Raw genomic sequence first — 27,052 nt, 5'->3', positions numbered from 1 at the left:
CATTCGGACAGATGTACATCTCAGGAGAGTCATAACGATAAAAGGTAATTGGCTAAAAATGTTAAAGTGCAGTCGTGTTGTCAATGGTAAAGACACAAAAGGACGGAAGTCAGTACGTGGGCAACCCCAAGCCAGGAAATATCCCACCTATGACGCAGTACAGGCAAGACCACCTGCTATTCAAAAGCATTCAACCACTAGAGTGTAAAAGGGCGTATTGTAAAATGAGACTAACCAAATATACAATGCGATAAAACACAGTAAAAGGAAAAAAGAGGATCTTGGCCAGGGAGGAGAGTCAGGAATTTCCAAACACAGCTTACAATGAGACACACCCCAACCCTCACTGCCCTGACCCTACTCCAGAGGAGATTAAAAACCTTAAAACTGAGAATAAAAACCACTTTCACGAAGGAAGCTGAGAACTAGTTCGACCATACAGGAACCGTCTGCCAATATTAAAGGTAAAGTGCGGGAAAGTCTGTACTTCATATGCAGAGCCAAAAGAAGGGGGCATTCCACCAAAATATGGGCTACTGACGGGGGAAGGCTACACAACCAAAAAGGGAGGGTGGCTCATTTTGCAAAAGAAAACCACGGGTCAGCCTGGTATGGCCGATGTGGAGACGACACAGGGTGGTCGAGTCCTTTCGGGAGAGGTGGAAGGAAGAAACCCACGGGACAGGTGTCACCTAAACTGCACGAAGTTTATTAGACAAGGAGGTAGCCTCCCAGGAGTTGGCCCATGATTGTGCGAAGTGGGATTTGATATGAAGCCGTAAATCAGTGGCAGGAGGGGTTACAGGGAAGTGGAGGTAAGTGACTGCTCCCCCAGCCAACCGATCAGCAAGCTCATTACCTGGGATACCCACATGGCCAGGGACCCAAAGGAAGTCAACGGAACAAGCAGCACAGTGAAAATCAGCGAAATGGTCATGGATGGCCGAGACCAAGGGATGGTGGGAAAAAGACCGGTCAACAGGCTGAAGGTTGGTTGGTTTCTTTAAAGGTGGGAGAAGGGACCAAACTACGAGGTCATTGGTCCCTTGTACCTAATAAAACAATGCCACAAGTGTGAGAATAAAACAGACGAAACATATATCACAAAACGGAAAGAAAGGGAAAGCCACAAGAACGAAGGGAAGGCAAACAAACACTAAAAGGAGCTAGAGGACAAGAAAAAAAACATAGACGCTAGAAACAGAAGAGAGTAAAACATGAAAACAAATTCCAGTTGCTGGCAAATCATGAGAATAAAAAGGGGAAGCCAGCCACTCTGCAACACATTAAAGCCTTCACCATGAGCGCACTAGCGTGGAGGAAACAGAAGGACAAAGGACACACACTAAAACCTACATAGAAGTATAAAACCCACTCTAACAGATAAAACGTAAAACTTAAGCTGCTGTGGAGGCACTGTCGCCCAACACCGAAGGCAGGGTGCTGTGAAAGTTAAAAGTCTGCCACAGAATGGTCAAAAGTGGGCAGTCCAGCAAGAGGTGAACGAGTATCATTTGGGAGCCACAGCGACACTCAGGTGGGTCCTCGGAACAGAGTAGGGAACCATGCATTAGCCACATATGGCCAATGTGGAGAGGGCAAAGGACAACTGATTCCCTACAAGGAGCCTGCATGGAAGACTTCCACACATTCATAGTCTCCTTAATGACATGCAGTTTGTTGTGCGTGCTGTTACGCCATTCCATCTCTCGAAGCCGGAAAACCCTGTGGTGTAAGACAGAACGCAGGTAACCTTCAGAGATGCCTATTTACAGAAGTGGTTTCCGTGTCGCCTGTTTGGCCAGCCTGTCTGCAAGTTCATCGCTGGGGTTTCCGACATATCCTGGGGTCCACACAAACACCACGGAACAGCAGGTCTGTTCTAGGGCACAGATGGACTCCCGAATGGACGCTACCAGAGGGTGGCGAGGGTACCACTGGTCAATAGCTTGTATGCTACTCAATGAGTCAGTACACAGGATAAATGACTCTCCAGGGCATGAGCAGATGTACTCAAGAGCATAAGATATGGCCGACAGCTCTGCAATGAAAACACTGCACCCAACTGGCAAGGAGTGCTGCTCAGTATGTCCTCCATGAACACATGCGAAGCCTATGTCACCATCAGCCATTGAGCCATCGGTGTAAACCACTTCGGAGACCCAGAACATGTCAAGAATCGAGAGGAAGTGACAACAGCGAGCAGCAGGGTTAACCAAGTCCTTAGGATCATGTAAAACATCCAGACGAAGCTGTGGCCAAAGCGTACACCACGGAGAAGTACGTGAACAGACCGCAAATAGGGAAGGACTCCAGTTCGGTGAGAAGGGCCTGCATGTGAACCGCAATCTTTAGCTTAAATCAGGGCCGCCGATGCTGGAGGTGGACTGAAGCGTGCGGGAAAAGGAGACGGTTATTTGGATGCCCAGGGGAACTATAAACGTGTGCTGCGTAACTGGCGAGCAGTTGCGCATGTCTGATCTGTAGTGGAGGGACACCAGCCTCCAACAGTACGCTGGTCACCCAACTCATCCTAAAACCTCCTGTCGCTAATCAAACCCCATAGTGGTGCACAGGGTTGAGTAAATGGAAAGGTGAACGGGCTGTCGAAGCATAAATTACAACCCATAGTCAATTCGGGATTGGACAAGGGCTCTATAGAGCTGCAGCAGCATGCAGCGATCTGCACCCCAATTGGTGTTGCTCAGGAAACTGAGGGTATTAAGGTGCTGCCAGCACTCCTGCTTAAGGTGACTACGATGAAAGAGCCAAGTCAATTGAGTGTCAAAAACCAGTCCTAGGAATTGATATGTCTCCACTACAATGAGTAGATCGTCATTAAGGTAAAGTGCGGGATCCGGATGAATGGTAAAATGCCGACAGATGTGCACGACATACGACTTTGTGGCTGAAAACTGGACGTCGTGGGCTAGAGCCTATAACTGCACCTTGTGGATGGCTCCCTGGAGGCGCTGCTCAGCAACAACAGTACTGGAGCAGCAGTACGAAATGCAGAAGTCATCTGCATACAGAAAAGGTGACACGGAGGGCCCGACACCTCCTGCTAGACCGTTAATGACCACTAAAAATAGAGAGAGACTCAATACAGAGCCCTGAGGGACTCCATTCTCCTGGATATGGATGGAACTATGGAAGCCACCAACTTGGACACGGAAAGTACGATGTGACATGAAGTTCTGGATAAAAATCGGGCGTGGCCCATGGATATCCCACTCATACAATGTAGCAAGGATATGATGTCGCCAAGTCATGTCGTATGCTTTATGTAAGTTAAAACAGATGTCTCCACCCAATGGTGGAGACATCTCTCTCCTAACACTCCTCCTTCCATTGTCTGATAAGGTAGCGAACACGGCCATGGAGTAGTTAAAGGCGATGAGGTGCTCCAGAGAAGCGTGCCACTGTAGAGCTCGCCGACGCTCCTTAATTGCTTCATCAACTTCCGCTGACCACCAAGGGACTGCCTTACACCTCGGACACCCTAAAAAGTGAGAGATCACGTTTTCTGCTGCAGAAACAATTGTGCTAGTCACCTGCTCAACCATAACATCTATGTTTCTGTGTGGGGGAGATTCAGCGGTGACAGCAGAGGTGAATGTTCCCCAGTCCGCCTTGCTCAAAGTCCATCTGGGCAGGTGTCCATGTGCCTAACAATGGGGCAGTGACAGGAATATGGGGAAGTGGTCACTACCATGCAGGTCGCCATGTGCTCTCCAGTGTATAGATGGGAGAAGTCCCGCGCTGCAAATTGATAAATCAATGGCCGAGTAACTAACATGTGCCACACTGAAATGTGTGGCGGCCCCAGTATTTAAGAGGCAGAGGTCAAATTGCGACAGTAAAGTTTCAACATTTCTGCCTCGGCCAGTAAGCATGGTACCACCACACAAGGGGTTATGGGCATTAAAATCTCCCAGAAGTAGGAAAGGTTTAGGGAGTTGATCAGTCAGTGCAGCTAATATATTAAAGGGTACTGCACCATTTGGAGGAAGATATACATTGCACACAGTTATTTCCTGCATCGTCGTCATTCTGACAGCCACAGCTTCAAGAGGTGTTTGAAGGGGCACAGTTTCACTACAGACCGAGTTTAGGACATAAACGCAAACTCCACCTGACACTCTATTAAGGTTACTACAGTTCCTGTAATATCCCGTACAGCCACGGAGGGCAGGGGTCTGCATTGCCGGGTACCAGGTTTCCTGGAGGGCAATGCAGATAGCAGGTGTAAAGCTTAACAGTTGCCATAGCTCAGCCAGGCGATCGGGAAAAAAAAAAAAAAAAAAAAAAACCTGCCGCAATTCCACTGGAGGATAACACCGTGAGACTGGGAATGCACGGAACATACAATGAGGCAGTTTAGGCATAAGAGGCACCTGCTTCCCACCGATTTATTGCCTGAGCAGTCTATATCCATTGTGTCTGAGGGTCCAGCAAGATCTAGGTCCTCAGCAGACACCAAAATCTCCACCCTATTCTCAGCCGCAGAGCTAGTAGGTAGCAGTGGTGTGGGTGCCACCGCAATTTCCTTGGTCTTAGGAGGTTTTCTTTTTGGATTTCTCTCGCTGCTCCTTGGGTGTCCCTGGCTGGGAGGACTTCACTGGCTCAGTCCCTGGGGTCAGCGTGAAGCCCTACGACCAGCTGCATTTGGGCTCTTCAGCCAGTGGCGGGTGTCTTCTTTCCCACTAGAAGAAACCTGGGAAGGGGGGGTGACCCATGGGACCCCTTCATAGCGAGAGAAGCCAAAGAATACTTACGTTTCTCCAGCTTAGAAGTGGGGACTGATGTCCCTGATGGTTGGGGGGGGTGGGGGGGGGGGGAGGGGGGGTGTTGCTCCCGAAGTAGGTAGTGCAGGAGCAACAGGGAGGGAAATGCCCCCTCACCATCAACGGGGCAGGTGTAGTCTTTCAGCTCTGAGAGGTGACCTGGGTTGGCGGAGCTGATGGTGCCAGAACTGTTGTAGCACCGGCGTAAGACGATGTCATACACACAGGATGCAGACGTTCAAATTTTCTCTTGGCCTCAGAGTAGGTCTGTCTGTCCAGGGTCTTGTACCCCATGATTTTCCTTTCTTTCTTTCTGGAGAATCCTGCAGTCTGGCGAGCAAGGCGAATGGTGCTCTTTGCAGCTGACACAGATGGAAGGCGGGGCACATGGAATATTGGGATGTGATGGGCGTCTGAAATCTCGGCATGTGACGCTGGAAGTACAGTGGGATGACATATGGCTGAACTTCTAGCACTTAAAGCACCGCATCGGGGGAAAGATATAGGGCTTTACATCACACCGGTAGACGATCACCTTGACCTTCTCGGGCAATGTATCACACTCAGAGGCCAAGATGAAGGCACTGGTGGCAACCTGATTATCCTTAGGACCCCAGTGGACGTGCTCGATGAAATGTACCCTTTGCCACTCTAAATAGGCTCATTGTCAGGCTGCAAAAGGAGGTCTTATGGGGCGTGATGGTTACAGAAACATCTCCCAGCTAGTCACAAGTGAGTAACTACTGTGACTGAGCAGAAGATGCTGTTTTGATCAAGACTGGCCCAGATCTCATTTTGGTCAAGCCCTCCACCTCCCCGAACTTGTCCTCTAAATGCTCAACAAGAAACTAAGGCTTCATTGTCATTTCCCGAATTGGCTCGCTCTTCAGGAAAATTTTGAAGAATGGAGGTCAAACTCTACAGGGGGACCATCACATGACGGCCGAAATGTGACACTCCTTTCAGTTGCCTCATATGACAGGCAGGAATACCTCAGGCCTATTCTAACCCCTGAACATGCTGGGGGGATGGGGCAAGAACCTGAAGTCCACTCATTGATTCTGTGCATAACAAAATGCGGTTGAGTTGGGACTGTTTAATAAAGGGAAGGGCCTGAGAAATTGCCATCAGGTCTGCAGTAAACACCCCACATGTAGTTGGCAGGAGATGATTTTCCATGCCAGCAGAGGACGTGAAAGCATATCTCACATGATCAGCGGATTTAGAGCCATCAGTGTAAGAAACAACAGCATCCCGTAACTCCCATAAAATGCGTGGGCGAAAACAAAGGAACACCATTGGGGGAATGGAATCTTTTGGACCTCTGTTGAGATCCATCCGAATTCGGGGCCGAGGAACTAACCAACGAGAGAACGTGGGAGACAGTACAAAGAAGGAAGCTGAAAATCACGGCGAAGAAATGCAAGGCGGAGCCCAACCGGTAAATACGCCCGAGGGCGGGAATCAGGTGGGCGATGTCCTTGGTCTGGGAACAGGATAGAATAGGAAGGATGAGTGGGAGAGTAATGGACGGCAATTGCAAAAGAAACCAGAAGCTGGGACCGCCGAACAGAAAGGGGGACCATTCCAGCTTCAACAAGGAAACTATCTACAGGGCTAGTATGGAAGGCACCAGTGGCCAAATGGATACCACCACGATGGTGGACCAGATCCAGGAGGCACAGTGTGGAAGGCACAGCCGAACCACAAACTTGACAACCGTAGTCTAAGTGAGGCAGCAGTAAAGCCCGGATAAAGGCGGAGACAAGTGGAATTAACCGCGCTCCAGGAGTTGTGGGCAAGGAAGCAAATGACATCGAGTTTATGGAAGCATCCTATCTTCAGAAATCTGATATGAGGCAACCAAGTTAGCTTCTTGTCGAAAAGACCAAGGAAATGAAAATTTGCTACCACAGGTAATGGTCGTGCATAGAGATGGAGCTCCAGATCGGGGTGGACCGTAGTATGGCGACAAAAGTGGACCACCGGCGACTTTAAAGGAGAGAACTGAAATCCATGTGAGGGGGTCCATGCAGAGGCATGCCGTATAGCACCCTGGAGCTGCCGCTCTACAGAGGCCATCGAAGATGAACTAACCCTAATGCAGATGATCAACATACAGAGCAGGGGTGACCGAAGGACCGATGGACGCCACAGGTCCACTATCTATAGCAATGAGGAAAAGAAGTACACTCAATACAGAACCCTGTGGGATGCCATTCTCCTGGGTCCGTGGAGAACTAAAAACAGTACCAACCCAAACCCTGAACGACCGATGGAACAGGAACTGGCACATAAAAATCAGGAGTGGAACCTGAAGACCCCACTCATGAAGTGTAAGAAAGATGTGATGGCGCCAAGCTGTGTCATAGGCCTTGCAAAGGTCGGAAAATACTGCAACCAAATGGCAGGGCTGGAAAAAAACCTGCCCAACTGTGGATTCCAATCGAAGCAAATGATTGATCGGAGACCGTCCCTCTTGGAAGCCACACTGGTAAGGGGACAATAGATCCTGAGATTCGAGGACCCAATTGAGCCGACAGGCTACCATCCATTCAAGTAACTTGCAAACGACGTTTGTCAGACTAATTGGCTGATAGCTTTTGACAAACGGGGTTTCTTACCAGGCTCAAGGGCAGGAACCACAATGCTATCCCTTCATTGAGAAGGGAATTTACCCTGGAGCCAAATACAGTCAAACACCTGGAGAAGATGTTGCCTTTGTGGAGCACTGAGATGTTGAGGCAGTTGGTTATGAATGGAGTCTGGGCCAGGGGCTGTATCAGGAGAAGAAGAAAGTGCAGAAAGAAGTTCCCAGTCACTAAAAGGTTCGTTGTAAGATACTTACTGACCAGGAATAAAACATAAGGCGGAAGATTCGGCCCGCTGTTTCTGGTGACGGAGAGCAGCCGGATAGGAGGCTGATGCTGATGCAAAATGGGTCACAAGATGTTCTGCGAGAATCAACGGGTCCATGCAAAGGCCACCCGGGAGGTGACGGCCAGGCAGGGTAGACTGCCGATGGCAACCTTGGAGAGAGCGAAGTGTAGCCCATACCCGTGACATACGAACAGTAGAAGCGAGGGAAGAAACAAAGCGTTCCCAGCACACCTGTTTGCTCTGTTTGATTAAGTAACGGGCTTTAGTGCAAAGGTGTTTAAAGATAATAAAGTTGGCAATGGATGAGTGCCTCATAAGGTGTTGCAAAGCTCGATGGCGATCACGGATGGCAATGGCAATGGCCGTACTCCACCACGGGACCCGCCAGCTGCGAAATGGTCTAGATGAGTGTGGGATAGCAAGGCAAACACCACGAACAACATTGTCAGACACATCATGTAGGACGCCATCAATACAACCCGAAAAATTGGGAGAAAAAACGACCTATGCAGTATATAGAGGCCAATCGGTGCCTTGGAAAGACCAACAAGGTAACCTGTCCATTGAGGAGTGGGAAGGGAGCGAGAGAATCAATGGGAAATGGTCACTATCACAAAGGTCGTCAAGTGGCAACCAGTGTAATGAAGGGAGGAGGGAGGGAGAAGAAAGAGAAAAGGTACCATGACCGGCATTGAAATGAGTAGGGGAGCCATCATTAAGAAGGCTCAAGTCGTGGTCTGCGAGAAACTGGTCTATGAGAAGACCCTGACTAGATGCAAATGCACTGCTCCACAAAGGATGATGGGCATTAAAATCCCCGAGAAGGAGGAAGGGAGGAGGAAGTTGTTTACGTAGGGCAGTTAAGGCAGCAGGAGTAAGAGTCTTGTCAGAAGGGAGATAAAGATTGCGAAGTGTGACCCCAGAGTTCAGGTGGACCCTAACAGCAACTGCTTCCAATGTAGTTTGAAGAGGAATCCATGTGCTAGCAACGTCTGGACGGACCAACGTAAAAACACCACCAGAGGCCCGCATGGGGCTGACTCGATTTCGACAGAAAGCACATAGCCCACAGAGGGTTGGTGAGTGGTCATTAGTACAATGAGATTCCTGTAGAACGACACAAGCTGCAGAGTAAAACGAAATAAGTGATTTCAATTCCGGAAGGTGATGGTAATATCCATTACAATTCCATTGGATAACCACAGAACCATGATTCAAATGAGTGGTGAACATCCTAAAGCCCGTCATGCCGCCGGGTCACCATCCGTCACCGACAAGGAGGGCGCGACATCCATGAACAGCAGTTCAAAATCAAGTTGCCAAGGTGGGGACGAGACCTCTGGTGACACCAGAGGCTCCCTGTCCTGGGACTTACGTTGTTTCTTCTTTTCTATTTGAGATCAAGGAGGACTGTGCTGCAAAAAGGAGCCAACTACACCAAGATCTGGAACAGAAAGAGAGCGGTGACCTGGGGGCCCACAGACCGTGGTTCTCATGGTCGCCATGTGGCAGCAGACCTTTGACCCGGAAGGTGCCGGGAAGGGAGGTCCCGGGAGGAGCGTCCTTGACCGCCAGATGACGAAGAAGTAGGACACTTCTCTGACTGGGGAGGGGGAGTGGCACTCTGAGGGGAGGGTCTGGGAACCGCAGGGGATGAGGGGAAGAGAGGGGTGCGGGACTGGGGTAAGGAAAGGGGAGGAAGGGTTGAAGATGTAACTAAAGCATAGCTAGACATCATGGACAAAGGATGGAGATGCACATTTCTTACGAGCCTCAGTGTAGGTTAGACGATCAAGGGACTTACACTCCTGTCTCTTCTTTTCCTTCTTATAAACCGGGCAATTCGTTGAACGTGGAGAATGATCACCATGACAATTAACACACACAGGAAGGAGAACACAGGAACTCCCCTCCTGGAGGGGACGTCCACAGTCACCACAGAGAGGGGCCTGCCAACAGCGGGAAGGCATGTGTCCAAAACGCAAGCACTTAAAACATCTCATAGGTGATGGGATGTACAGCTTCACGTCACATCGATAAACCATCATCTTGACCTCCTCAGGGAGGGTATCCCTTGTATCCCTTCAAAGGCCAGGATAAAGACACCAGTATCGATGCTATTGTCCTTCGGACCCTTCTGAACATGCCGAACAAAGTGAATACACCGCCATCCGAGATTGTCCAAAAGTTCCTCATCAGTTTGAAGGACGAGGTCCCTGTGAAAAATTACACCTTGAACCATATTCAAATACTGGTGGGGGTACTCTACACAGGAATTGTGTCAAGATGGTCACAGGCCCAACTGGCCGCAGACTGGGCAGCTGAAGCAGTTTTGATCAACAACGAACCCCACCGCATCTTGCTCTGAGAGACCAATTCGCCAAACTTGTCCTCAATGTGTTCCACAAAAAATAAAGGTTTGGTAGTGGTGAAAGTATCCCCATCAGTTCACGTGCAAACCAGATAGCGGGGAAAGGTTTCGCCCCTAGCCTACGAGCCTGACCCTCCTCCCAGGGGGTAGCCAGGGAAGGGAAGGCTGAAGGGGCAGAAGAAGCAGCATGAAAGAAATCCTACTCATTCAGAGAGATGGCTGTAGAAGAATGGCCAGAGTTCGGGACCCGTATGCTTTTCATTTGCATAGCGTCCGCCCTGATACCACCCACTCCATTCAGGGGCTCTCCCCACGAGCGCCACTCAGCCACAGCAAGGGCCGTCTGACACGGCGGCCAGTTCCGGGAGTTCCGATGCTCCACGATGACAAGCAACCACTTCTAGGCTTACATAAGGTGGTCACAGCTCAGGTATCAGAAGTGTGTTCAGGGGACTCAACCAAACACACATAGTGTCCCCACCTCACAGGCTGGCTACTGTGCTGGCTATGGACCGTAGCATCAGACGACGACGCAAAGGAAAAGATGGAAGGAACGAGGAGGGCACACGCCAGAGACACTAGGTAAGGTGCTCTTCCCCAAATGGCTCACTCTATGGAACAGAAATTTAGTAATGGAGGTCAAACCCCAGAGGTGGACCAAAGAATGCCAAAAGGATGAGGTAATTACACAACAAAACCAAATCGCAAAGCCAACATAACCAGGAGGATAGCAGGGCCAACAAAACAAGGACTCCAAGAGTGGGAGAGGAGAGGGTGGAACTGTCTTAGGCATATTTTGAAAGAATGTTCTTTGAAGACAAACATCTGATGTAGGTATACAGCCATTCACTGGTGCCTTGACTATCCTTACAAAAACCATGACTTTTGTATTGCACATACTTGACACACTGTGGGATATGCTTAAAAATCTGTAAGAACTTAACCAGGATCTTCTGGGATACACTCAGCTGTGTAGTAGTTGTCCATGCTGCACACTGTGGTTACTCTGGGTATCAGCAGTGGCATAATAGACTTGCCTGTTTATCATACTCTGAGACAAATTTCAAACTTATCGTAACATGTAAGCTTTCACGGCCGGCGTCTTCATTAATTAAAACTTCCGGGCTGAATTGCCGTGCTCCACATATAAAACTGTTTCTCCTTCCTGATGTTTCATTGCTTACTGCGGGCAACATCATCTGAGGTGAGTTGGCGACCTCAGAAGATGTTGCCCGCAGTAGGCAACGAAACGTCAGGAAGGAGAAGCAGTTTTATATATGGACCTCGGCAACTCAGCCCGGAAGTTTTAATTAATGAAATTTCAAACTTATTTAAATGCAGTGAAAACCCTTCATTATATGTATACCTTGATTCCGTTCCAAGAGTGTGTTCAATGCCTCTTAGTAAATCATTGCTCTTGAATATTAGGAGCATTTCACGGTTCACTTTCCCAAGTACTTCTGTTATCTGTGGCAACCATTTTGGTATTTCTTCTTGAAACTTTTCCTTCTGCAACAAATAAATGTAAAATATATTTTAGGATGTCCCTGTTCGGAAAAAATAAACTATTTAATTACAGCAAAAGTAATAACTCTGTAACATTATTTTGCAACTCTGCAAAAAAATGCTCTGCATGTTCAAAAAATGTTTTACAGTAAATAACTGTATCCTAGGATACTGGAGGTCTTACTATCTGACAGACCTCATGTTGGGGTAAATGCTATGCTGAAAACTTGAGTTACCACTTACACAAGTGAACCACTGGCACTGACAGGACAAAGATGCTTCACTAAGTGATTGTCAGGGTTGGCTAAACAAAAACTCTAACACATCAAAGGCATCATCTTCCCTGAAAAACAGGACAATCCATGATGGAATAACAGTAATATTAGGAAAATGACAGATTGCTACTCACCACACAGAGGAGACACTGAATCACAAAAAGGCACAACGGAGACTGTTATACATTTAAGCTTTCAGCCAAAAAGCTTTCTTTGAAAGAAGACCCCAAAACACACACACACACAGTCTCAGGCTGCAGTGGCCAGATTGCTAACTGCAACTGCATCTGCACCTAATGAGAACAGTAATGTTGTGTGGGTAGTGGGGATTAGGAGGTGACACGGGGCGAGAAGGAAGACGGGTAGTTGGACAGGGTTGGGGGGAGTTTTATTGCTGCTTGTGGGAGTGTGCAGGGACTGTGGGGACAGAGTAGGGCTGCTAGGTGCAGTTGGGAGGTTGAGGCAAAGGGGTGAGGAAGCAGGAAATAAGAGAAGTAGAAATAGAGAAAGGGAAAGAGTGGGCACGTTGGGGGAATAGAGGGCTGTGTAGTAATGGAGCGGGAGAAAGAAAGGGGATAGATAGGTGGACGGCGAGGACAAACACAGGTTGAGGTGATGAGGGTTATGGGAATGTAGGATACAGTGCAGGGGCAGGTCCCATCTGCACAATTCAGAAAAGCTGGTGTTGGTACGAAGGATCATTCCCTGCTCACATTCCAGCACTATACAGCCTTCTATTCTGCTAATGACTCAGTAGTCTCTTTCCCTTTCTCTATTTCTATTTCACCTTTTTGCCCTCCCCCAACCTCACAACTGCACCTAGCAGCCCTAACTTGTCACCACCATGTCCCTGTATGCACCCACAACCAGTGCTACACCTTCCCTCACTTCTACCCCACTACCTCTCCCTCTCCTCATCTCATATCATATCATGCCTCGTTCTTACCTCTATGATCCATACCAGATTGCTGTTGCTATCGGGCGCAGGCACAGTTGCAGTCTGGCCACAGTGGCCGGAAATGGTGGTCATGTGTGCGAGTTGTGCTTGCATGAATGTTTGTGTTTCCTACCCTGGAAGAAGACTTTCTGACTGAAAGCTTAAATGTATAGCAGACTTTTCACTGTGCCTGTACACGACTCAACATCTGTTCTACAGGGTGAGTAGCAATCCATCCTTTTCATAATCTTATTGAATAATATCTTCCCTGTAAGACATGTATTTATCTAGCAATCAGAACTCTTATCAGGTTACTGCAAAGAAAAGAAAATTGCAAGCTGATGATGTACCACAGACAAATAAAATTAAATTTAAAAGCAAGGGCCGGCTGGTGTGGCCGAGCGGTTCAAGGCGCTTCAGTCTGGAACCGTGCGACCGCTACGGTCGCAGGTTCAAATCCTGCCTCGGGCATGGGTGTGTGTGTGTGTGTGTGTGTGTGTGTGTGTGTGTGTGTGTGTGCGCATCCTTAGGTTAGTTAGGTTTAAGTAGTTCTAAGTTCTAAGGGACTGATGACCTCTGATGTTAAGTCCCATAGTGCTCAGAGCCATTTAACCCATTTAAAAGCAAGCTTAACATTAGGAACTGTCAAATATCTAAACAAATTCCGTGAAACCCTGCGTTTACGCTTTTTGAGGGACTTTTAAAAAATGGCGTAAAACGTGGGAAATAACGTTTTAAGCGGTAAAAGTTACATATAGAAACGCCCTTTGCATTTTTGCACTTTATGAATGATATATGTACATAACAGGCACCCAAATACTTGTCAGGGACTTGTTTATTGTCTGAGAGAGGTTTATTATCTAATAAAAACCACTGGTGTAACTGGAACTGGTAATTGCCTAGGAAGTACAAATGTCGTTCACTATTTAAATAATGAAACACTGCACCAGTTACGTATTTTTTCATGCTTAGCACGATTTTTCTCATTGTCAAGTGGAAATATTAACCTAAGTATTTTGTGTGCTGTTTGCATATGTGTTGTTCTGTGTCTCTTGCACTGTAGTCACCTTTTTGAGGTTATCAGGTACTGTGGCTCCTCAATTACATATAAAACCACACATACGCAACCTATCAAACACACTGTTTGTGAAACTTCACAAAATACACACGTAAATATTGAACTTGGTAATGACAATAAATTCTTGAAACACATCTTGCTAAGCTTGAAAAAATACATAATTGGTGCTAGGCTTCAACCAAAAACATTGGAACACTGCAAAGTCAGCAAAGGTGTCAACTGGTGTTACAAGAAACCAAATGATGAAATGCACTGAATCTGATTTCACAAAGATGTCAGGACAATCACAAAAAACACAAAGCTACACATGCACACTAAAGACAGTTTGGAAATGGTTGTAATTGGTCATGATATCTTTATTTGAATGAACCTAGTTACTCTCATCAGCCACCACGCCGAGTAAAGCTTGACAGTGGCAGGAGGTTTGCCTGTTCACCTACTTTGTCTCCTAGTTTGTTGTCCTCGGTGACGACGCATTCACCGAAAAAAATGGGAGGGGGCAGGGGGGGCGAAGTGCAACTACTGTCTATTGTAAATAATGTAGCCGACAGATGCACAGTTGTGTTTCACAGTCTTTTAGTTTCACTGTACACACACACACACACACACACACACACACACACACACACACACACACTCCTCGAATAATACACAGTTACATATTGCCAGTGCACTGTTTAAACTTTCCAGAAGTCTCATTAATAGTTTTCAGGCAAACCTCCACATACTGCTACAATAGTTTACTATTAAACATCGACGAGCAGTAAAAACCTAACCACAAAATTCAGAAAGTTAAGTATGGAGCAGACACTGTCATTGTTTAAACACATGGCCTAATCGTGTAACACTTATTTCATTGTTAAGTTGATGCACTGTTGTCGTTCTAACCAACACAGGCTCCGCGTCTGAAACTGCTGTGGGCTGACTGTCTCGTGACCAAAAATTGGGCCTTTATATATCCTCACAATAACGGGGGGCAAAACTACACACTGTTCAAAGTTAAAATTACAGAAAGTACAATTAAAACTTAGTTCATTAAATTAACTGAATACATCAAAAAATTGGTTCTTTTTAACAGTTTCTTCTACTACAAGAGTTAGGCCGAATTATTTGTTTAAATGATGAAATTAACAAATACTGTTACGCAAACAATACTTTTGACAAAACTGTTAATTACTTTGGAATTAAATAAGGGCTGGTTTTGCTAACATGTTTTCAAATAGAACCAAATGGATCCTTTAAGAATACTATTAGTTGTTCCTCCAAACGTTTATAATTAGTACAGAATTTATATTTGTTTATATGACAACAATAGAATTGTAGTAATGAAACAATTACTGATTTAATCTTATAGCAAAAGATAATAACTAGGAATAGTTGAAATAAATTAGAATATCAATTACATACATAAAACTAAGCACAAAATTAGATCTGGTGTTATATTCTTTAAGACTAAGGGCCAGCCTTTCTCTTTTATGAAATTGCTGATTATACTCACATATGTTAATGGTAATTAATTGAAATTGAAAAAACGAATTTAAGGAGGCAGATGGCAAAACAAGAGGGGAAGTAAAATTATCCCAGCTTGCTTCATCACAAGGTACTGCATGAATTGTTCCAACTTTTACTCCTTGACTGTTCAGATGTGCTGAACAGAGCACACTGGTGTCAAGACATTTAACCATATAATATTTACAAACACTACTTAATGCCCAATGCCTTGACAGCATCATTTAATCTCAATTACGTCAGTTTTTTCATAAAATGCAAATCGCAGGATAATTATAAGTATGTTACAGCAAAACTGGGTGCGAATTAACATTGTGGACATAGGAAATTTGACAGGAGTGATAAACAATGTCGTTAATGGTGAGAAAATGTTGATTCTGGGAACATGAAAGTGGGGTTATACTGTAGTAACATTACTAACAATAATTAAGATGCCTTAATGCACAGTATACATTCTATGAGTGAAACACCTTTTTCTTTGGAAGTTAATATGATACAGATATAAATCTATATAATTTATACACAACTAAATAACTAAACACCACTCATTTATTGAACTGTATATTATACACTGTTTTTACAAGTAAGAAATCTAAAAACAAAAAATCCTAAAATGAGAGTCCTATAGGATATTTCTTGTTAACAGGATAACATTACAGATGCACAACAACAACAACAACAACAACATACCTCACTTTTTGTGTAATTCTTCTTTTCCAGCCCACTCTGTATTGACTCCCATGTCCTTCCAGTGACCATACAAGCACATAGGCCATACATGTCCTTAACACCCAGGACTTCACATTGTTGTTTTATGCCTTTCATGTCTACATTTAGTATTGCAAGCCATAGTTTTGCATACTCTAGGCAGAATTCAGGACTCAATGTCTGGAAATTAATGTGAACAACATTAAAACTCATCAGCAACAACACTAAGAGCATTAATGTGTAAAAGGTGAAATAAACAAAACCCACTGACACTTAAAAGTGAAGGAAGCTGTAAATGTGCATCAGAGGAACTGAAAAATTATTTGTCATTAACATTTCAAGGCGCAGATACAATTAATACTCTGATCATGAAAATCCTTTCAAAGCACTGCACCTGCATATCGGCAACAAGTGCCAATTTTCAAACCAAAATACAAGAGCAATGTGTTAACATTTGGCTACCAGCTCCCTGCCACATGCTATCATTAGTGTACAGTTTCCAGAACTGCAGTAGTGAACCTAGAAGAACCGTGGTGACTTACAGCGCTATTGCATGCTTTCCAGTTTTTGTTTTCCTTAGAATTTTTCTCACAAATGTATCACTTTTGTTGAAGAAACAGATAAATTGGTAGGAAATACTGATCTCCCATATGCTCTTGAAGGCTGCAACAAATGCTTTTCATGGTATGTTTGCAGGCTTATAACCAAGTGAGGGCTGCATTTTATACACAGTACTCTGATAAAACTCACCCAGTCAAATTCTTCAGGTGCTCTAAGCAGTGGTCTTCTATTGATCAATAAATGCTTCAGTTTTCAAGACACGCAAACTACTTATTATTCACACTTTCAACCACCCCACATACCCATCAAATGTATGGTATGTTGATACAAGAAGAAAGTGTTTTTCTGATTCTGTATCACACATAAAAATATCTCAAACAAAAAACAGTTGAATTTTTCAAAACACACGGCTTGCGCAAGTAGCACGGTCACAACAGCATTATATGTAATTGTGAACAGGGTATCCAAGAAGAGATTCCCCAGTTTTAAAATTAATCAACATTAAAACAAAGATTGATAGAAGACTGCAACAGGCAGCATGTTTATTGTGAAAAGTGTAAGAATTTTACACTGAAGTTTCAAAATAGTAGCTTCAAAAGCTGTTTACTGATGCCACTGTAATTCCAATATGAAATGGTTGTGAATAGTACTCTAAAGCCCAGAGCAATCAGTTCCATCATTTAAACATGAAAGGAAGCAGGCCCGAATGTATGGGATTGGGAGGGGGTGGGGGTTGCGGGGGGGTTGGCAAACCAGGGTATCTTCCATGGGCAGCAGTTTCAGGGGTGCCAGATTCATATTCTTGAAGATAAAACCTTGTTTCTCAAAGCACCTAGCATCTAGTGCACATTGGTCTAGTGATTATTCATATGATTTTGAAACACTCCCCTGTTGGTTTTTGAACATTTTTGAACACATTCTAAGTTCATTTCTGAACAAATCATAGGTTGATTTTAGAATGCATTCCTAGTTTACGTGATGTCTCTGCTAGGGGAATCCCCATCGCATTAAAAAAAAAAAAAAAACTTTCCCGCAGACAAAAGGGGATGGGGTGAGTGCCAATCGCTGTTTACATGGATGCTTGGGTGTGCGAATGATCAGCGTTGTTATAATTATTAGCAAAATCCATGGATTCAGACTACGAGAGTGTAAATAAATGACTAAGAGGAATAACAGGTAAGGAAGATTACGTATTTTTTGCCAGATCGCTAAATTACTAAAGGCCAGTTGTACAGTCCCCGATTAGAAGCCCCTGGAGTTCTATTCGCTGAACAGCGCAGAAAACACGTGATAATGCCTAACTGGTGAGTAAACGCGGGATAATTAAACTCTTGATTCTGGCAGGGTTAGTGAAGTTAAACAGAGAATAAGTTTTGACAATAACAGGGATAGTTACAGAATTGGTGATGACAAGATTGATTTTAGAACGAGGAATGAGAAGGAACAGGGAGGGACATCATAATAATTACACGGAAGAATATGGCAATTCCAAATTTATATATAAAATTTCATACTACTACTATTCAGTCTCGTGCTTGAGAAACTGGAGCATATGAATGAAGTATGAAACTATTTCCTAACATGAAACTTTTTGCTTGCAGTAGGCCTAATAGGCATTTGATACTGGTACATCATGAATTTTATTGTGTCATGTTGTTTATGTAAATGAGGTACATAAAAACTACCGCTTCTGCCACAACTGTCTCGCTTATTTGGCGTGTGTTAAAATTGCTGCAATATTAGAAAGGCCTATTTTGTTTTATCTACCAGACAGTAACAAAATAGATTTAATCAAATTGAGAAACCACACCAGTTTTTAGCACTATATGTTTTAACAGCTTTTTCATGTAGCAAAACGTTTTAGAAACTTTGGTGAGGTAATATATTTTTTTGCAGAAAGGAAAGCACACCATGTAAAGCTGTAGCAAGATTATAGAGAAAAAAATGCTACTTCCTAAGAACTGAAGAAATGTGTGCCGTACTGTCTTGCTTGTCCGTTTTCTTTACTGGTTTTATGTTTCCTATATTTAGTTTTATGTTGCACAAAAGACGAAGTTATTAGCTAATAGGCAATGAAGAGTGTAAACTTTCTAAAGAGTTCTTATTCTCCCAGTCACAAATAATCCCACCCAGTATTAACTGTGAGTTTTTAAGGGGGTAGGATGGCAAACAGGATGACTTGGAGCAGAAGAGGCAACACAGGACATTTTAATTTTCACTGCCCTGAATATAGGTTTGAAGACTTCCATTACAAAATCCGCACATTTGAACTCCACAGAGAAAAATACATTGCACTTTGGCATACTTACAACCAAATAACATTTCTTACATTTCCTCAAACATGTGTGTTTTATACTCGTATACACCTGAAACACTCGAAGGGGGAGGGGGTGCCACTATGAAGTTTTTGCCCCAGTTCAGAAATATTGTAGACCTGGGGCTGAAAGGAGGTTAGTACACTAAAGAGACTGAAATCATTCCACTGAACAACATGTGTTTCTGGTAATGCAATACCACAGGTTAACATTTATTATTATGGCAGCAAGGGATAGTTTCCAAACATGATTTGTGTTAAATTAAACCACTGCATTTGACCAGAGTAATGGTTTGGGCAGTGGTGTGCAGCAGAAGCACTACCAGCCCTTTCTTTATACAAGAATCAATGACTAGTTAACGCCACGTTGCAATTTTGGAACAGTTTGTCACCACAAAGCACTTGTTGGAGGATGGACCAGGCACCGAGTGGTTCATGCAAGATGGGGCCCGATCACATCACATGGAATGCATGTTTTGCTTTCTTGATAAATACTGTGGGGACAGTCACTGCATTGGATTTTCCTACATTTGCTGGCACAGGCATGACTGGTCTTCATGTTCATCCAATCCAACTCCTTGTGACAATTTTTTGTGAGGCACATTGAATGACACACACTGCTGGAATAGTTCTGTCCTGCTGGACGAGCTTGAAATGTCCATCTGTGTAGTGAAGGAACCCGTTTCTGTTGAGGCACTACCAGATGTGATTGCAAATTTCACTGTTCATTCACTCAACCTATCTACTGTGAGTGTTGGACATTTTGAAGACTGGCGTGACTGTAAAGACTGCTTACAGTGGGTAAGTTTGTTTATGCTTACTGATACAAGTTGTATAGCATACAGTACCATCTGTTAGCAGCTTTTACAACTACCACTTCGGAACTCCTGTATAAATTTCTTTCAGGTTTTACAAAATCATTTGTTGCATTCTTGTATTGACCTTTGTTTTAATGTCATTTAATTTTAAGATCAGAGAGTCCTCTGTTGGCACTCTGTATAAGTAATTAGCTCCATCATCAGACTCAGAGCACCACATGAAACCAACCAGTTGCATTATGATATTCTCATTCAAGCAGTTCCTTAGTTAGTGTAATGTGGCTGAGCACACACTCTTCCAGTAACCCCATCAGAGAAAAATCTCTGGCCGTACTGAGAACTGAACCGTAGATTTTAGCATGGAAGTCATGATAAACTGAACATGCAACTACAGAGGGTGCCAATTTTCTAATACAGTAAAACTTGCTCAAATCGGCACATGTACAATTCGGAAATCTGCCCAAAACATACAAGTATTTCAGTCCCAACACATTCAGTGCACTTTTATATGCCGATTTCTATACAAAGTGGAACGTGCCTAATGCGGAAAGCAAATCTTAGAACATACTTAATAATCAATTACTTATTAATGACTCTACAAGGACGTTACTTTTAACACCTCTGTTAAGAGGCGCAAGACCAAGGAAAGAAGTCCAGCGCAGTGTGGAGCTGCTGGTGTGAACCTAAAAACATGCAGCTCTGGGCAACAACGAGTAAGTTATGCTCAGTGTCAGTACAGTACATCAAAGGAAATGGTTCGTTTGCCAGTGCTCAGTTTGTTGGCTGTATCGCTTTCCTTATTATTGATACATATTGATAAAATATGTATTATTGATACATTGATACATACAGGAACACTGTTGCGCATCTACCAACACACTCCTGCAATGTGCACAGTGAAAGAGGTGATTATTGTTCCGTTAACCAATGGTTTTACACAGTAAGGTCATTATTTTCTGCCAGTTTCAATTGACTGGTAGCACTTTAAGAGATACAGTAACATGGTGTCAAGCAAATGGTATGTGTCATTAACACTTACCAAAAAGATTAATGTAACTGAGGTGAGTGAGAAAGACAAACCCTCTGTGCGTGAAATCCTGTTACATTTCAATGCGGTAAAACACAAATTTTGAGGCTTTAAGAACCAGGGGTAAAATTTGGGATGAATGGATGAAAGAACAGCAGATGAAAAGGAAGGCAAAGAAGACCGGAAATGAAGTAATTAACGAAATAGTGAAGGAATGGTTCGTAAGTGTGTGGACAAAGAACTCACATTTATTTGGACTCATGTTGCAGAGTGAGGCTCTGAAAGTCACAAAAGAGCTTGGAATTACGAAGTTAAAGACAGCCATAGGATGACTGGACAGTTTCAAAGCTATGCACAACATCATGTGGAATGAAGTGTGGGTGGAAGCTAAGGATATGCAGGAAAGTGTAGCAATAGAATGGAACACAATACTGTTCAAATTAATTGTGAATTATGACCTGAAGGAAGTGTTCATTGCAGATGAAATGGGGGCTGTTTTATGGCATGCTGCCTTCAAAGTTGCTAGCAATTCGAGGTGAAAAGTGCACCATCGGGAAAATATCCAAGGACAGGATCACTGTACTGCTGTGTGGAAACATGTTAGGTGAAATGGAGAAGCCACTGATGATTGCAAAGGTGGCAAAACCACGTTGCTTCAAAAACATGGATGTCAGTAAGCTTCCAGTCACATGGAAAAGCAATAAAAAGGCATGGATGGATGGTGAATAATCTTATGGAAGAATGGCTGAGCCCTTTCAATGCCAAAATGAAAAAAGGAAATCACCAAGGTCTCCTTTTCCTAGATAATGCAACCTGTCACCCGAAAGTAATGTTATCAAACGTGAAATTGGCTTGGTTCCCTCCAGGTTCAACCAACCTCCCACAACTCATGGACCAGGAGTTATTTATACATTCAAGTGTCATTATACGCAATTACTGATGCAATCTCTCATTCTCAGTATTAAAGAAGCCGAAGGTGTGTGTGTGCGCTCTTGAACGGTCAGTTTCTGTCCTGGGTGCAGTAAATTGGATTGGCTTGACAGTAAAGAAAATAAAACCCAAAAATGTCACCAAGTGCTTCGACAAAGCAGGGCTTGGGGGCCAAGAATAAGATGCTTCTGTGGACATTGAAGTTCAAGAAAATGCAGCAGCAATTGCTGAATTAACGAAAATGTGAAACATTTTGTGTACTGCATATGATTACATTCAAAATGATGACATTCTGTCAACTCACTCCACTTTTTCTTTTCAGCAACAGATGTAATAGAAATTTGCAACACAGATGATGAAAAAACAGGAAGAAGAAGAGGAGCAAAATGATGTGTCTAGAAAAATTAATATGCCTGAAGAAGCCATTGCATGCATCAAAGATGATTTTTTTTTTTATGTGGTTTTAGGGCGCACAACTTCAATGGTCATTAGCGCCCTGACTACGTTAAGAATGCACCGCGAGGCACAAGTTTAAAACAACAACTAAAAGGGAAAACACGATAAAAGACAGACTGACGAGCATAGGAATAAAAAACAGCATCATCAAATGTCCTTAGAGAGGTTTGTCAAATTGATAAAACGAAGAACACGAGCAGCTGCTCGTGGGTCATCCGCTAAAATGGCATCTAAAGTACATGGCAGGTTAAGATCTAGACGCAGTCTGTTAAAATCCGGACACGACATTAAAATGTGGCGGACCATCAGCAATTGCCCACATGGGCAGAACGGCGCCGGCGCTGCCGTCAGCAGATGGCGATGGCTGAACCGGCAGTGTCCAATGCGTAACCGGGCCAAAACGACCTCCTCCCGCTGAGAAGGGCGGGAGGAGGACGTCCAAGCCGCGGGAAGAGGTTCCAAGGCCCGAAGCTTGTTGTCTGTAAGTGCAGCCCATTCGGCATGCCACAGCGATAAAATGCGCCGACAAATGACACTGCTACAATCTGATGAACGGACACAACAAGAAGCTGTCCGAGGCTGGAGGACTGCAGCCTTGGCCGCGGCATCTGCAGCTTCGTTCCCAGGGATACCGACATGGCCAGTGACCCACATAAAGCTAACCGGAGAACCGACGTCCACCAGCTGCTGAAGAGAGCGTTGGATCCGGTGCACGAAAGGGTGAACCGGATACGGATCACTGAGGCTCTGGATGGCGTTCAGGGAATCGGAGCAGATGACATAAGCAGAATGTCGGTGGCGGCAGCTGTAAAGAACAGCCTCGTAGAGGGCAAAGAGCTCAGCTGTGAAGACCGAACAATGGCCATGGAGCCGGTATTTGAAACTTTGTGCCCCGACAATGAAAGAACACCCGACCCCGTCATTGGTCTTTGAGCCATCTGTATACATGAAGGTCATATTGATGAACTTTGAACGAAGTTCAACAAAACGGGAGTGGTAGACCGAACTGGGAGTAACTTCTTTTGGGAGCGAGCTGAGGTCAAGGTGAACGCAGACCTGAGCCTGGAGCCAAGGTGGCATGTGGCTCTCGCCCACTCGAAAGGTTGCAGGGAGTGAAAAATTAAGGTGTTGAAGGAGGCGACGAAAGCGAACTCCAGGGGGTAGCAGGGCAGAGACATACAACCCGTATTGACGGTCGAGAGAGTCTTCAAAAAAGGAACGATAAGACGGGTCGTCGGGCATTGACAGTAGCCGACAGGCATACCGACAAAGCAGTATATCGCGCCGGTAGGTGAGTGGCAATTCGCCAGTGTCAGCATGAAGACTCTCTACGGGACTAGTATAAAACGCTCCGATCGCAAGTCGTAAACCCCGATGTTGTATGGAGTTGAGGCGGCGTAAGATGGATGGCCGTGCAGAGGAGTATACGAAGCTCCCATAATCCAGCTTGGAGCGGACGATCGACCGATATAGACGAAGCAGGACGGTTCGATCCGCTCCCCACGACATACCACTGAGAACACGGAGGACATTGAAAGAACGGGTACAACGGGCAGCCAAATATGACACATGTGGAGACCAGCTAAGTTTCCTGTCAAATGTAAGACCTAAAAATTTTGTTGTCTCCACGATTGGGAGAGCAACGGGACCGAGTCGTAAGGACGGTGGGAGAAACTCTTTGTAGTTAATACAGACCGTAAGGACGGTGGGAGAAACTCTTTGTAGTTAATACAGACCGTCTTCTCGGCAGAAAAACGGAAGCCATTGGCGACACTCCAGGAGTAAAGACGGTCAAGAGAACGCTGAAGACAGCGCTCCAGGACACGTGTACACTGCGCGCTGCAATAGATGGTAAAATCGTCCACGAAAAGGGAGCCTGATACATCAGCTGGGAGGCAATCCATTATTGGATTGATCGCGATGGCGAAGAGAGCGACGCTTAAAACTGAGCCCTGTGGCACACCATTCTCCTGGCGAAAGGTGTCTGACAGGACAGAACCCACACGTACCCTGAACTGTCGATCCATTAAAAAAGAACTAATAAAAAGAGGGAGGCGACCGCGGATGCCCCATGCATGCATGGTGCGGAGAATGCCCGCCTTCCAACAGGTGTCGTAAGCCTTTTCCAAATCAAAGAACACAGCCGCGGTCGGGCGCTTCCGCAAGAAGTTATTCATAATGAAGGTCGACAAGGTAACCAGATGGTCAACAGCAGAGCGGCGCCTACGAAATCCACATTGTACATTGGTAAGTAGGCGTCGAGACTCGAGCAGCCAAACCAATCGAGAGTTAACCATTCGCTCCATCACTTTACAGACACAGCTGGTAAGCGAGATGGGTCGATAACTGGAAGGCAAGTGCTTGTCCTTCCCCGGCTTAGGAATCGGGACAACAATAGACTCGCGCCAGAATGCGGGAACATGTCCCTCAATCCAGATGCGATTGTAAGTACGAAGAAGAAAACCTTTACCCGCAGGAGAAAGGTTCTTCAGCATCTGAATATGAATAGAATCAGGCCCTGGAGCGGAGGACCGTGATCGGCCAAGTGCGTTTTCGAGTTCCCGCATGGTGAATGGGGCATTATAACTTTCACGATTCGAGGAGCGGAAGTTAGGTGGCCTAGCCTCCTCTGCCTGTTTGCGGGGGAGGAAGGCAGGGTGGTAATGAGCGGAGCTCGAAACCTCGGCGAAAAAGCGGCCGAAGGCATTGGAGACATCCTCAGGGGACACAAGGACGTCATTCGCGACCGTCAAGCCAGAAACTGGTGAGTGGACCTTAGTGCCAGATAGCCGGCGCAGGCTACCCCAGACAACAGAAGGAGTAGTAAAACTGTTGAAGGTGCTTGTGAAAGCAGTCCAGCTGGCTTTCTTGCTTTCTTTAATAATACGTTGACACTGAGCACGTAATCGTTTATAATTGATACAATTCGCCACTGTAGGGTGGCGTTTAAAGGTGCGTAAAGCACGTCGACGAGCACGTAAAGCGTCTCTACATGCTGCAGTCCACCAGGGGACCGGTACGCGACGTGGAGAAGAAGTAGGGTGAGGGATGGAATATTCAGCAGCAGCGAGAATGACTTCCGTGAGGTGTGCGACCTGACAATCGCAGCTTGTGAAGGTTTGATCCTGAAAGGTCGCCCTGGAAGAGAAGAGCCCCCAGTCTGCCTTGGAGATGGTCCAACTAGAGGAGCACGGAGAGGGGGTATGCTGCAGGAGATGGATAACACACGGGAAGTGGTCGCTCGAATATGTATCAGAAAGTGCATACCACTCAAACCGGCGTGCAAGTTGGGGAGTACATATAGAGAGGTCTAAATGGGAATAGGTGTGAGATGTGTCTGAAAGAAAAGTAGGGACGCCAGTATTGAGGCAGACAAGATGGAGCTGGTTGAAAAGGTCTGCTAACAGGGAGCCCCTCGGGCAGGATGCTGGAGAGCCCCAAAGGGGATGGTGGGCATTGAAGTCTCCAGTTAACAAAAATGGTGCAGGTAGCTGAGTAATAAGTTGCATCATGTCTGCCCTGGTAACGGCAGATGACGATGGAGTGTAAACGGTACAAATGGAAAATGTAAAAGTGGGGAGAGTAATGCGGATGGCAACTGCCTGCAGGCCGGTGTGCAACGTGATGGGATCATAGTAAATATCATCCCGGACCAGCAACATAACCCCTCCATGAGCCGGGATACCTACCACAGGGGGTAGGTCAAAACGCACAGAGGTGTAGTGTGCCAAGGCAATTTGATCGCATGGGCGTAGCTTCGTTTCCTGGAGGGCTACGACGAGCGGACGGTGCAAGCGGAGCAGCAACGTCAAGTCCTCTCGGTTGGAGCGAATGCTGCGAATATTCCAGTGAATAAGTGCCATCGTAAGATGAAAAGGAAGATGAAAGAAGGGGTCACCTCGAAGGCCGCTGAGGGGCTGGCTTCGAGCGAGCACTGCCGCCGCTATCAGTAGGCGGACAGTCATCGTCCATTGGGTCTATAGGTTCATCGGCCATCTTGGGAAGATGGCCGGGAGGGGGAGCTTCCTCTGCCGGTGAACGGCCAGATGTTCGGCTACCAGCGATGCGGCCAGGCAAAACGGATGACGGCCTGGGGCTGCAACCACTGGGTGGCGCAGGAGAAGAAATGCGCCGTGGCGGAGAAGGAGAACTGTGCTTCCTATGAGCCTTCTTGGGAGGACGTTTGGTGGAAGTACCGGTCGAAGGCTGGGAGGTCGAGGTACGTAGGAAGTCTGCACGGGACGGTTCCTTCTTGAAGGCCCGTGCACCTGACTTCTGGGTCTTCGTCTTGGCAGAAGCTGACGAAGGTGCTTGTGTCTGAGGGGTGACGGGAGGAAGAGGAGACGTCGACCGGGCGATCTTAGCACTGGCCGAACGGACGACCGTGGTGCTGAAGGTCAGATCGCATGTCTGGGTTGCCACCTCCCTGGTAGTCCGAGGAGAGGCGAGGACAGTACTGTATTTCCCCGCTGGGAGCAGCGTGGGCTTCCTACTAGCCAATAGCTTGCGAGCAGCCGAGGTGGACACTTTCTCTTTGACCCGAATTTCTTGGATACAGCGTTCTTCCTTATAGACAGGACAGTCGCGGGAGGATGCGGCATGGTCACCCTGACAGTTCACACAACGAGGAGACGGAGGTGGACAGTCACCCTCATGGGCATCCCTGCCACAAGTGACACATTTAGCCGCATTGGAACAAGACTGTCGAGTGTGATTGAAACGCTGACACTGGTAGCAGCGCGTAGGTGTCGGGACATAGGGGCGAACAGAAATAACCTCGTAGCCCACCTTGATGCGCGATGGCAGCTTAACACTATCGAAGGTCAAGAAAAGTGTCCGGGTCGGTACAAGGTTGTTGACCTTTTTCATGACCCTATGGACAGCCGTCACGCCCT

At 45.8% G+C, this 27,052-nt stretch overlaps 1 protein-coding gene across 1 annotated transcript in view; it reads right to left on the bottom strand.

Moving 5' to 3' along the window:
* Positions 1–27,052, bottom strand: part of LOC124555379 (aarF domain-containing kinase 1) — a 136,445-nt gene that overhangs the window by 10,798 nt on the left and 98,595 nt on the right. The window contains exons 6-7 of the mRNA XM_047129272.1: positions 16,034–16,231; positions 11,405–11,547 (exon numbers count right to left, since the gene is read on the bottom strand). Coding sequence (XP_046985228.1) covers positions 11,405–11,547; positions 16,034–16,231 — 341 coding nt within the window. The remainder of the gene's footprint in view (positions 1–11,404; positions 11,548–16,033; positions 16,232–27,052) is intronic.

This window comes from Schistocerca americana, chromosome X (assembly GCF_021461395.2).
Source record: "Schistocerca americana isolate TAMUIC-IGC-003095 chromosome X, iqSchAmer2.1, whole genome shotgun sequence".
NCBI lineage: Eukaryota > Metazoa > Arthropoda > Insecta > Orthoptera > Acrididae > Schistocerca > Schistocerca americana.
The sequence above is the reverse complement of the archived record's forward strand: the minus strand, read 5'-3'. Positions and strand labels throughout refer to the sequence as shown.